The following is a 13849-nucleotide window of genomic DNA, read 5'->3' on the forward strand; positions in this document are numbered from 1 at the left end:
AAACCGTATGTACCGTAGAATGTAGTTGGAAATATTGAAAAATATTGTTAATGGGATGTGTTAAAGATGCAGGGCATACATGCTGTAAGTTTTTGGGGTGTTCCTGTGTTCTGGAGGCACTAAAGCAGTACTTCTGGGGTATTTATGTGATGAATCATCATTGATTAGTCATGTGCTAGATGGATACCATTCCAGTCTTTGGTTTGATCAGTAATATGCTTGGAGGATGCTCCTCCAATCCATAGTTTGATCAGTCCTGTGCTAGGAGGATACATGCATCCATGGTTTGATCATGTTTATAGGAAGCGTTTCCAGTCCATGGCTAGAACAGTCATGCTCAAGGAGGAGACTCCTCCAGTCCTTGGTTTGGTCATGCTAGGAGTCTATGGTTTGATCATGCGAGGAGTCCATGGTTTGATCATGCGAGGAGTCCATGGTTTGATCATGAGAGGAGTCCATGGTTTGATCATGCGAGGAGTCCATGGTTTGATCATGCGAGGAGTCCATGGTTTGATCATGCGAGGAGTCCATGGTTTGATCATGCGAGGAGTCCATGGTTTGATCAGTTTGTGCTTGAGGATACAATTCTGGTTCTTTGAGAGTTTAGTGGGTAAAAGCATATCGTGGATTTCTGACAGTAGAAGTGGTGAAGGTGGCAGAGTGTGAGTTCAGTTTTTTTTTTGTAGAAATTAATAAGTGGTTGTGGGAAGAGTAGTGAAGGTCAAGAAAGTTGTAGGGTTTATGTCAAAGAAGGTGAAACACTTGTAGAAATCAAGAGATCTTACAAAGCCGGTATCTAACAATGGGCTGAGAACTACTGTGATTTTCATCATTATAGTGAAATTGCCCACTACATTATCATTTCCCCTTTTGCTGCCTGGCGAAGAAATTTTGCTGGTTGCATTTCCAAAGATAGGTTTTTGTGGAGGAAGAAACACCCAAATTTCTAGGAGCTGAATATAAAAATTGGACCAAAATGATTTTTGTTTTTTCATATAACCTACGTTTTAGGTGCTTAAGTAGTTATATATGGTTTTTGTGTGCTCTCTTGATTTATAGAAATGTTTCATGAATGGTAGTTTCCCTCACATTTTCCTTGATCTTTATAGCCTTCTCAACTATCATTTAACTAAAACTCCTCAGTTAGGTAAGTTTTACATCCACGTGAATCCTAGGTTTTGCAATTTGTATGGGTTAGTGTATTTAACTTGTCAGAGCTAAAGATTTATATAGCGTTAAAAAATCTCTAAAAGAAGAACATTTTATCCGTTATTGCTCTCATAATGTGTAGATTTTGAAGATGTCAGCACAATGTGCAAATAAGGATGAGAGTAAGGCTTTAAGAGTCCAGTGAGTTCCCATTATGTATGTTTTACTGTATACTTTCAAAAAAAAATTGATTGATGGTTATTATATTATGTTTTACTTTGCACAATAAATCTTGAAGTAAATCAATGTGAGTCACATAAGTTTTTCTTCACAGTAAAATTATAAGACTATAAGATAACCAGCAGTACCAGACAAACGTAGTGTTGTCCAAGTCGGGCAGGTGCTGGCAACACTGCCTCCATTTGTACTAGAATCACCTTTTCATGCCTCATCTTTGTTATCTTTCAAGGCTAGAAGTGATTGTCCATAAAATCACTCTCAGCACAAACTGAGGACAAATCGTCGTCGTCTATGGAATTTACGATCATCATCTGCATGGTCGTGTGATGTAGCTAAATGCCAATCAGTTATTGTCCTAGAAAACTGAAGAGAATGTGTCATTAGCATAGTTAGAGGGTGGCCTATTGTTAGAAATTATTGCACTCTACCAACTTAGGCCCAATGGATGGCTTTGAACTAGAGATGCAGAATTTGGAGGTTGTATTTGCTGATAAAAGAGTTGCTCACCTTGTGTAAATTTATGCTTGGAGGAACTAATGGGTTTAATATTATTGTTAGATTTCTAAGGATTATTATTAGTGTATCACTTTTCTTCTATGTCACATCTACAAAGTGTTGAGAGCATGTTGAATCCTTTTCCTCCCTCTTCCACAAGTTACTTCCTATGTGCCCTTCATCTTAATATTGACATGTCTTTTAGACATCTTTCCTAGATGGATGATATATTGAAATACCTTGATTGGCAGAAGAAAGGTGTTTATAGAAAAATGTAGAGGAGAGAGAGAGGCAGATTGTAGGAATCATCACTTGGAATTAGCTGGAAATATCAAGAAGTCATATCAGAAAAGCCAAAAGAGATTGTGAGATTTAGGTGGATAGAGAGTGTCTAAATCAGACACTGAGGGTTTCTTTCATATGTACAAAAAGAAAAATTGGAGAAGAAATAGGAGTGCTTAAAAATGTCTTGGGGTAACAATTAATAATCAGATGAGTAATGTTTAAAGTAAATACTTTGTTTTTTATTTACCAAATGAAATCATTTTATTTACTAAACGAAATCTGAGAAACATTTAAAGTCACTGAAATATATAGTGTAAGTAAGGAAGATAAATTATAAAAGCTTACTGTAACTTGTTGATACCTGGTGAACTCTTCAGGGGTCTTCATCCCCACAGCCTGGGCTTAGCTTGGTCTGTTGGGTTTGGTCAATGATTGACCAAGCTGTTGGAAGCCCCAGCATACAGGCCCACATAACCCCTACATCCTGGCTAGTCTGGTATGCTTCATAGGTACTTCGCCAATGCACTCTTTAATTTCTTTACTATGCATCTCATTTATTTCTGATTATAAACAGGTAAGGTTTTGAAGGGTCTTTACTCCCAATGATTACAGTATTTTCTTTTTTGTGCATATTGCACCTTTGGATTTGAAGTAATGCTTTATAGTGTTCCATACCTTTTGTACCAGTTGGATATAAGTTGGGAACAATACCTTTTAGGATGGATGGCATTTGCTTCACTGATTGTTGTCTAGGCCTGTGACCAAAATTAATTTATTTTTGGATACAGCACAAGGTTAAGCTGATATGATAAATACTAATCCACCTTATCCTTATTAGTAACTCATTTTAATTTGGACTTTTTTGGCATTTCTTCCCAGGTTTACATCTGTTAACTATGTGATTCTTCTTACTTTCTGATATCACGCAGTCCAATTATCACAACTCTTTTTAGAGCTTTTTGAAATACAGTGTATAGACAAGAGCAGGGTTCTTAACATTTTTGTGTGTAGACCACTTGGAGACTCCCTCTGTTTTGGTGACCACTAGCATATATCCGATGTGATGACGGCTAAAATCTTAATCAAGAACAAATGATCTTGCCTGTAAGGGTCAGTTCATATGCATCAAAGTTTATATTATTATTGTTATTATTTTTATTATTATTATTATTATACTTTATTGCTATTTCCTGCATTAGTGAGATTGTGCCAAGAAACAGATGAAGAAAGATGCATCCACTTACAGATGCAATGTATATACATATACACATATATGCTTCCCACGTATTCCCTCCATGTTATGGAAGGTGACTAAAAGAGGAGGGAGTTGGGGGCTGGAAATCCTCCCCTCTCATTTTTTAATTTTCCAAAAGAAGGAGCAGAGAAGGGGCCAAGTGAGGATATTCCCTCTAAGGCTCAGTCCTCTGTTCTTAACGCTACCTCGCTATTGCGGGAAATGGCGAATATGTATGAAAAATAACATCCCCCTCCCCCCTCATATGTGCGAGGTAGCGCTAGGAAAAGACAACAAAGGCCCCATTCGTTCACACTCAGACTCTAGCTGTCATGCAATAATGCCCGAAACCACAGCTCCCTTTCCACATCCAGGCCCCTCAGAACTTTCCATGGTTTACCCCAGACGCTTCACATGCCCTGATTCAATCCATTGATAGCACGTCGACCCCGGTATATCACATCGATCCAATTCACTCTATTCCTTGCCCGCCTTTCACCCTCCTGCATGTTCAGGCCCCGATCACTCAAAATCTTTTTCACTCCATCTTTCCACCTCCAATTTGGTCTCCCACTTCTCCTCGTTCCCTCCACCTCTGATACATATATCCTCTTGGTCAATCTTTCCTCACTCATTCTCTCCATGTGCCCAAACCATTTCAAAACACCCTCTTCTGCTCACTCAACCACGCTCTTCTTATTTCCACACATCTCTCTTACCCTTACATTACTTACTCGATCAAACCACCTCGCACCACATATTGTCCTCAAACATCTCATTTCCAGCACATCCACCCTCCTGCGCACTACTCTATCCATAGCCCATGCCTCGCAACCATACAACATTGTTGGAACCACTATTCCTTCAAACATACCCATTTTTGCTTTCCGAGATAATGTTCTCGACTTCAACACATTCTTCAAGGCTCCCAGGATTTTCGCCCCCTCCCCCACCCTATGATTCACTTCTGCTTCCATGGTTCCATCCACTGCCAGATCCACTCCCAGATATCTAAAACACTTTACTTCCTCCAGTTTTTCTCCATTCAAACTTACCTCCCAATATATACTTGTACATATTCATACTTGCTCACCTTCATCCATTCATGGCACCACCCACTCCACAGCATTGCCATCCCTGTGTCAGCAGGGTAGTGGCAGGAACATGAAGAGAGCCTCATCTTCTTGCATCCATATAAGAGCCATCATGTTTAATGCTCAGAAACCACAGCTCTCTATCCTTATGTAGGCCCCACATACCTTTTTATGGTTTACTCAGGATGCTTCACATGCCCAGTTTCAGTCCATTGATGGCATGTTGATCTCAGTATACCACATCGTTTCAATTCATTGTAGTCCATGCATGCCTTTCACTTTTGTTCAGGCCCCAATCGCTCAAAATCTTTTTCACCCCATCTTTCCATCTCCAATTTGGTCTCCCGATTGTCCTTGTTCCCACCACTTCTGACTCATATTTCCTTTTTGTCAACATTTCCTCTATCATTCTGTCCATATGTCAAAGCCATTTTAGCTCGTCTTTTTCTGGTTTCTCAACCACACTCGTTTTATTTCCACACATCTCTCTTACCCCTTTCATTACTTACTTTATCAAACTGCCTCACACAACCTATTGTCCTGAAACATTTAATTTCCTAAACATCTACCCTCCTCCTCACAACCCTGTCTATAGCCCATGCTTCACAACCATATGATATTTTTGCTCTCTGAGATAATGTTCTCTTTCCACACATTCTTCATTACTTGCAGAACCTTTGCCCCTTCTCCCACCCTTTGACTCACTTCCACGTGCATGGTTCCATTCGCTGCTAAGTCCACTCCCAGATATCTAAAACACTTAACTTCCTCCATTTTTTCTCCATTCAAACTTACATCCCAATTAACATGTCCCTTAACCCTGCTAAACCTTGTGTCTGAAAAAAGTGAATGGTGTAAGGTCCGCAATTCTAGTTTGGATTTTGCCTGAGTTATGCCCTTTATAGATAAGTTTTCCCTGAAGATTAACCTGATTTATAATTTAAAATTTTGCCTTTAGCCATAGAACTTTATGTAGATGTTTTTGATATTTAACAAACAGTATTTCCACCCCCTCTTATATTACTTTCAGTAGCTATTTTGCAGTGCCAACAACACAAGTGTTCCATGGAACACTTTAGTTTTCTATTAGGCCTGACCTTGTGGATGAGACACTGATATTTGATTAGCTAGGGTTATCCAGAACGTATTCAGTGATATTTTTCAGATCTAGCGTAGAGAGATCAATGTGTATGCTTGGACAGTTGATTGGCTTAGACTTCTTAATTTGACTTGTCAGCAGGGTAAAATTTTGAGTGACCTTTCGTGTTAGAAATCTCACAGGGGTACTTTCCATGCATTCACACACACACACACACACACGCACACACACACACAAAAAAAAAAAGCTTTGTGCTTAGTACAGTTGTCATAAAAGTGAAATTTGCTTTTTTCTTTTTCAAGGCAGTGATTGATGTCTGCGCCACCTACTGGTGCCCTCGGGTCTGACTCTGTCCCCGTGTCTACCCCTGTCCCCCCTGTCACAACTGGCCCCCAGACCCCAACAACTTCACCAGTTGTGTCAATTGCTCCAGCCACACAGAGTTCCACCAGTACTACACGGCAACCCAACCCTTTAGTATCCCATTCCCGAGGTGGAAGTGAGGCACGCACACCAAACCCCAAGATGTCAAAGGCACTCAGTACAAGTGCTAAGAGGTAAATTCTGTCGTTTTGACTCTTAGACTGATTTTTGTGGTCTTCTGTTGGAGATGATACTGTACTATAAAGTTTGGTTTCAGGCCTTTGCATTTGTTAATTTATGTTAATGATGGCTTGTTATTGTTATTTCATACCTGATGATAATCACTGTAAGAGTACAAGAAATCCTGCAGATTGCTAATGTTTTTAGATGAAAAAATGTCTTCCCTTTCTTTTAACATTGAGACCAAATGAATGATGAAGCTTTGTCACCCAGAACATTTATGTAGACATGCCAATGAATACAGTCATAGGCTTCAAAAAATTCACTGAAATCTGTTTTTTATTTTATTTTTATGATTGTGTGAATGATCTGTGAGATATTTCCTAACTTTTTGTAACTGGTGTGTGTGTGTGTGTGTGTGTGGTGGCTTGGATGCTGGCGAAGACTCATCATACAATATTCAATATCCTTAGTCAAGCAACTCAAATATATTGTTATTCTTTGTCTTTCTCATAAGTTGTAGGCAGCCACTGATCAAGTAGATACAGAATATTACCAGTATAACCTTTCCTGGGTAGTGGGAGGATTAGTAGTGGGTGGGCAGTGAGACAGCACTAAGTGGCTCTCAAATGTTACTCCTTTATCCTAGATAACTTTTTTCTGGCTGAGCCACACATGAGCTGTCTGTCCACAAACATGCAGTCTATCTATTTTACACATAACACTTGACAACCTGTAACTCATATGAGGCCATCACAGTTATATTTTACTGTGGTGAGCGCTGTTCACAAGCCTTTCCTTTTAGTAGTGTCTCTTAAGTACTCATAAATATTTGCTCTTTCTCAATATTCAGTGTTTAGTGTATGTGAACTAATAGAGTATTTACTTACAAACAGTATGAGCAAATAAAAAAAAGTTTGTGATTGAAATATTGTCACAGATTGGAACTGGTTATAAACATGTATGGGTGAGAGTGATACTAGTGGCTGCCTGTTTCACCTTAGGTGTGGTTCTCGGGGACTGCACTAGGTGTACTAAAGTATTAAATTCCTTATACCCCTAAAAGTTAATTTGTCATTTTATTTATTGTAATTGTTGTTATTTCTGTAAAAAACATCAGATGGAAAGAATTATACTTTGTTGCTGTCTCCCACGTTGGCGAGGTAGCGCAAGGAAACAGTTGAAAGAATGACCCAACCCACCCACATACACATGTATATACATAAACACCCACACACGCACATATACATACCTATACATTTCAACGTATACATACATATACATACACAGAGATGTACATGTATACATGTACATATTCATACTTGCTGCCTTCATCCATTCCTGTCGCCACCCCGTCACACATGAAACGGCACCCCCCTTCCCCCGCGCACGTGTGATTTAACACTAGGGAAAGACAACAAAGGCCACATTCGTTCACACTCAGTCTCTAGCTGTCATGTGTAATGCACCGAAACCACAACTCTCTTTCCACATCCAGGCCCCACAAAACTTTCCATGGTTTACCCCAGACGCTTCACATGCCCTGGTTCGATCCTTTGAAAGTACGTCGACCCCAGTATACCAAATCGTTCCAATTCACTCTATTCCTTGCACGCCTTTCATCCTCCTGTATGTTCAGGCCCCGATCGCTCAAAATCATTTTCACTCCATCCTTTCACCTCCAATTTGGTCTCCCACTTCTCCTCATTGCCTCCAATTCTGACACATTTATCCTCTTTGTCAATCTTTCCTCTTTCATTCTCTCCATGTGACCAAACCATTTCAAAACACCCTATTCTGCTTTCTCAACCACACTCTTTTTAGTACCACACATCTCTTTCACCCTTTCATTACTTACTCGATCAAACCACCTCACACCACATATTGTCCTTAAACATCTCATTTGCAGCACATCCACCCTCCTCCGCACAACCCTATCTATAGCCCATGCCTCACAACCATATAACATTGTTGGAACCACTATTCTTTCAAACATACCCATTCTTGCCCTACGAGATAATGTTCTTGCCTTCTACACATTCTTCAACGTTCCCAGAACCTTTGACCCTCCCCCCACCGTGTGACTCGCTTCTGCTTTCATGGTTTCATCCATTGCCAAATCCACTCCCTGGTATCTTAAACACTTCACTTCCTCCAGTTTTTCTTCATTCAAACTCGCCTCCCAATTTACTTGTCCTTCAACCTTACTGAACCTAATAACCTTGCTCTTATTCACATTTACTCTCAGCTTTCTTCTTTCACACACTTTACCAAACTCAGTCACCAGCTTCTGCAGTTTCTCGCCCAAATCAGCCACTTGCGCTGTATTATCAGCGAACAATAATTGACTCGCTTCCCAGGCCCTCTCATCCACAGCAGACTGCATACTTGCCCCTCTTTCCAAAACTCTTGCATTCACCTTCCAAACAACCCCATCCATAAACAAATTTAACAACCATGGAGACATCACGCACCCCTGCCGCAAACCAACATTCACTGGGAACCAGTTGCTTTCCTCTTTTCCTACTCGTACACATGCCTTAATGCATTACATCCTCGATAAAAACTTTTCACTGCTTGTAGCAGTGAAGGTGAAGGGGGCAAATGGGGAGGTAATAACAAGTAGTGGTGAAGTAAAAGGGAAATGGAGTGAGTATTTTGAAGGTTTGTTTTATGTGTTTGATGTTAGGGTCGAGGTGGTGTGCAAAGTGAGAGGGTCAGGGAGAATGATTTGGTTAACAGAGAAGAGGTAGTGAAAGCTTTGTGGAAGATGAAAGCTGGCAAGGCGGTGGGTTTGGATGGTATTGCTGTGGAATTTATTAAAATAGGTGGTGACTGTGTTTTTGACTGGTTGGTGAGGATATTCAGTGTATGTATGGCTCATGGTGAAGTGCCTGAGGATTGGTGAAATGCATGCATAATTTCATTGTACAAAGGCAAAGGGGATAAAGGTGAGTGCTCAAATTACAGAGGTATAAGTTTGTTGAGTATTCCCGGGAAATTATACGGCAGGGTACTGATTGAGAGGGGGAAGGCATGTATAGAGCATCAGATTGGGGAAGAGCAGTGTAGTTTCAGAAGTGGTAGAGGATGTGTGGATCAGGTGTTTGCTTTGAAGAATGTATGTGAGAAATACTCAGAAAAGCAAATGGATTTGTATGTAGCATTTATGGATCTGGAGAAGGCATATGATAGAGTTGATAGAGATGCTTTGTGGAAGATATTAAGAGTATATGGTGTGGGAGGTGAGTTCCTAGAAGCAGTGAAAAAAAAGGCGTACAAGGAATAGAGTGAATTGGAACGATGTGGTATACTGGGGTCGACGTGCTGTCAATGGATTGAACCAAGGCATGTGAAGTGTCTGGGGTAAACCATGGAAAGTTCTGTGGGGCCTGGATGTGGAAAGGGAGCTGTGGTTTCAGTGCATTATTACATGACAGCTAGAAACTGAGTGTGAACGGATGTGGCCTTTGTTGTCTTTTCCTAGAGCTACCTCGCACACATGAGGGGGGAGGGGGTTTTTATTTCATGTGTGGCGGGGTGGCAATGGAAAATGAATAAAGGCAGCCAGTATGAATTATGTACATGTGTGTATGTGTATATACACCTTCATAGAACATACATGTTCGTATTCATATACCTCCGCGTTGTACAGTTAGTTTCTGTAAAATGCTATCTGCTGGCTATGTGCACCTGTTGGGAAATGACCAGTGTGGAAGTTGAGAACGTTATCTTGGAAAGCAAAAATGGGTATGTTTGAAGGAATAGTGGTTCCAACAATGTTATATGGTTGCGAGGCGTGGGCTATGGATAGAGTTGTGTGGAGGAGGGTGGATGTGCTGGAAATGAGATGTTTGAGGACAATATGTGGTGTGAGGTAGTTTGATCGGGTAAGTAATGAAAGGATAAGAGAGATGTGTTGTAATAAAAAGAGCATGGTTGAGAGAGCAGAAGAGGGTGTTTTGAAATGGTTTGGTCACATGGAGAGAACGAGTGAGGAAAGATTGACCAAGAGGATGTATGTGTCAGAGGTGGAGGGAATGAGGAGAAGTGGGAGACCAAATTGGAGGTGGAAAGATGGGAGTGAAAAAGATTTTGAGTGATCGGGGCCTGAACATGAATAAGGGCAGACTATGAATTATGTACATGTGTATATATGTATATGCCTGTGTGTGTTTATATATGTATACGTTGAAATGTATAGGTATGTATATTTGCGTGTGTGGATGTGTATGTGGGTGGGTTGGGCCATTCTTTCGTCTGTTTCCTTGTGCTACCTCGCTAACGCAGGAGACAGCGACAAAGTATAATAAATATAAATGGATCTTTACATGTGTTTGGGTATAAGTGTATATGTGTTTTTGTGCAGATGTTCCTTTCTTCGTCTGCTTCGTGGTGCTTCCTCGCTAATGCAGGAAACAGTGAACAAGTATGAAGATAGTATCCTACTGCAGTGTAGCAAATGTTGTAATATTATGTCTTGTATTTTAGTTTCATTTGCAGCTAATACAAATTTCAATTTGTGCTTAAGTGTAGAGCATGATAGCTTAAGCAAAATATTTCCCTTACTTTCAGATCATTAATATTATTCATGCTGCGGTATTTTATAGAAGCTCAACACTTGTACTGATAACATATTTATGAAAGAGAGAATAACGTGGGAAATATTAAGATTTTCTTTGTTCAACAGGATACAGAAAGAACTGGCTGAGATTACATTGGACCCTCCACCCAACTGTAGTGCAGGGCCCAAGGGGGACAATCTGTATGAATGGGTCTCAACCATCTTAGGCCCACCAGGCTCTGTGTATGAAGGAGGTGTCTTTTTTCTTGACATTCACTTCTCTGCGGAATATCCGTTTAAACCACCTAAGGTACAGCTCATTTCTTACCAAGGCATGTAACTAGCATATAGGGAGGGATGACATTAATCATGGTAATCCCGGAATTCGTTTTTATCAGTAAAATTAAAATCCCTCTTAGTGCTCTGGTTTGTATTAATTGTAGCTTGCTTGATCCTTTTTTATTTTGATGGTATTTGTAAAGCATAAGTCATGTAGGTAGCTGTATGACTTATTTGAATGACATCAGTGTAGTTATTGGCATTATTCACTTATTTTGAAGAGTTGTGTGCCCAGTGCTGTATTATAGAAACATGCATTCTAATTATTAACTAAAGACACTGGTGAGTGGTTTCCTTTGGATTCCAAGTGTATGGGTTTGAAATTTGTTCGTTGTCTCTGACATTGTCTCTTATGAACTGTTCTGTTAACTGTGTTCATTGTGACTTTGTATCTGACGTTGTCTTTCACGAACTGTTCTGTTAAATGTGTTCATTGTGACTTTGCCCACTTGATATTTACAGATTTTTTATTTAAGAATTTAGCAGCTACTGGTAGTGGGTGGATGGTGTTCACTTTCCTGGGACGTACTTCCTCCTGGGTATCGGGATGCTTAGTGATAACGTCTTGGTGAGCCAGCACTGTGCTGTCTGTCGTGTTCCCCTTCCAGACCAGGGTAACTTGTGCTTGTTGCACATCTTTCTTTGGTGTGTGCTTGTTGCACATCTTACCTGGCGAGGGGCATTCATGCAGTTTAGGGTAGCATCAATTTTCCTCCTCCATTGCCTGAGGGAAGGTGTGTCACTCTGATCTCTTGCTTTATTTGTGTGTTTGGTGGAGGGTGTTCACTTTCCTGGGACGTGCATCCTCCTGGGTATCAGGATGCTTAGTGATAATGTCATGGTGAGCCAGCACTGTGCTGTCTGTCGTGTTCCCCTTCCAGACCAGGGTAACTCTTTCTTCCTTGTCACATCTGCGTGTGGGTTGTTGGCATCCAGTCTATAAATCTTGCTCTTTATAGTTAACTTGGGGATTTTGGAGTCTGTTTAGTGTATGCTTGTTGCACATCTTACCTGGCAAGGGGCATCCATGTAGTTCTTGGTAGTATCAGTTTTCCTCTTCCATTGCTTGAGGGAAGGTGTGTCACTCTGATCTCTTGCTTTATTTGTTTGTTAATTGGATGCTTGGGGTCCAGAGGATCCCTGGATGCTTACAATGTGTAGCTCTCACTCAGTATACTATGAATTGTATCAATACTGTGAAATAGGTTGTTGTGGCAGTCTGGGATGGTTCAGGAAACCTATTGTTTATTGATTTTAGGCTGGACGAGAATCACTTTCTTCACTCATTTGTAAGATTTTATAGAAGATAATTTCTTTGTTCCTGGTGCAACCTCATTAATGTAGGAAATAGTGAACATATATGAAAAAAAGATGCAATTACTTAACAGTATCTTGATATATTTTCCCACTTAAAATATAGCGGTCTTCGAATTTGTGTCCAGTGTAACTGAAATTTTTTGATTTGTGTGATTTTTTCCATGTGGGTACTTTGGAACCCAGGTTACCTAACATATAACCTCCCTGAAAGGGTACTAATAAGCACTTATCATCACACTACCCTTTTACACTCCTTTTTTTTTTTTTATCATGGCTGTTCTTTGTTTATATTCAGAATCTGGTGCCAAATGAGAATAGTGCTTCTTTTTGAACTGGGCTGGATTGTTCTCAGAGCCCCTCAAGCCGATATGAAGTTAGTGAAATCTTCCCCACTCACTTGGACAAGGCTCCTAGACATGGCTTTTTCTTTTTCATTTTTGCAGCATTTAGTCTCTATAATCTAACATTGCCTTTGTGGAATACCATATGTCCACTTTCTCTGATTCTCTTCTCTGTGAAACCCAACTGTCCAAGGATGTCTTCCTTCGACATGATCAAATTTCTAAGTTTAATCCCTACAATGGTTTGTGCACTTGGGATGGTGTCTGCACCAACTGTATTACAAAAACTCCCATTGCTTGCCTCTTGGATGTTGAGTCTCCTAACTCTGATGCTCAAAATTTCTCTACATTTCATAACTCTGCTTTTACATTTCATATATTTCCCTCTCAGTTGCTCCAGCCATGCACAACTCAACTATTTAACCCTCTGCCATGAAGCATTTATATCTTCACACAGCCATGCACAATTCTTCAACTTTTTAACCTCCTGCCATGAAGCATTGCTATCTTCACATCCTTTTGCTGAAATCCCTCATGCATGTGCTTGGTTTGGCTCTACCGAGGGTAATCCTGGGAGATTTGAGATCTTTTCCTTTCCCCTCCTTATGTATTTGGATAGATTATCAAACTCAGCATGAGTTCATGACCATAATGACCATTTTTTCTAAACACTTTATCTGTTTTTGCTTTAATGAACCATCGCATTATAAATACACTATCTCTGCCAATTAGGCTCTTGTAGCCATGGTCCTAATCATTATGTTATTATTATACTTTGTTGTTGTCTCCCGCATTAGCGAGGTAGCGCAAGGAAACAGACGGAAGAATGGCCCAACCCACCCACATACACATGTATATATACATGTCCACACATGCACATATACATACCTTTACATCTCAATGTATACATACAGATACACACACAGACATATACATATATACACATGTACATAATTCATACCTATACATCTCAACATATACATATATATACACACACACAGACATATACATATATGTATGTATATTTGCATGTGTGGACGTGTATGTGTATACATGTGTATGTGGGTGGGTTGGGCCATTCTTTCGTCTGTTTCCTTGCGCTGCCTTGCTAACACGGGAGACAGCGACAAAGCAATATTAGTGAATACA

At 40.1% G+C, this 13849-nt stretch overlaps 1 protein-coding gene across 1 annotated transcript in view; it reads left to right on the top strand.

The window, feature by feature from the left end:
• Positions 1-13849, top strand: part of LOC139760163 (ubiquitin-conjugating enzyme E2 E1-like) — a 37920-nt gene that overhangs the window by 732 nt on the left and 23339 nt on the right. The window contains exons 2-3 of the mRNA XM_071683075.1: positions 5899-6153; positions 10830-11013. Coding sequence (XP_071539176.1) covers positions 5909-6153; positions 10830-11013 — 429 coding nt within the window. The 5' untranslated portion in view covers positions 5899-5908. The remainder of the gene's footprint in view (positions 1-5898; positions 6154-10829; positions 11014-13849) is intronic.

This window comes from Panulirus ornatus, chromosome 35 (genome assembly GCF_036320965.1).
Source record: "Panulirus ornatus isolate Po-2019 chromosome 35, ASM3632096v1, whole genome shotgun sequence".
NCBI classification, from domain to species: domain Eukaryota; kingdom Metazoa; phylum Arthropoda; class Malacostraca; order Decapoda; family Palinuridae; genus Panulirus; species Panulirus ornatus.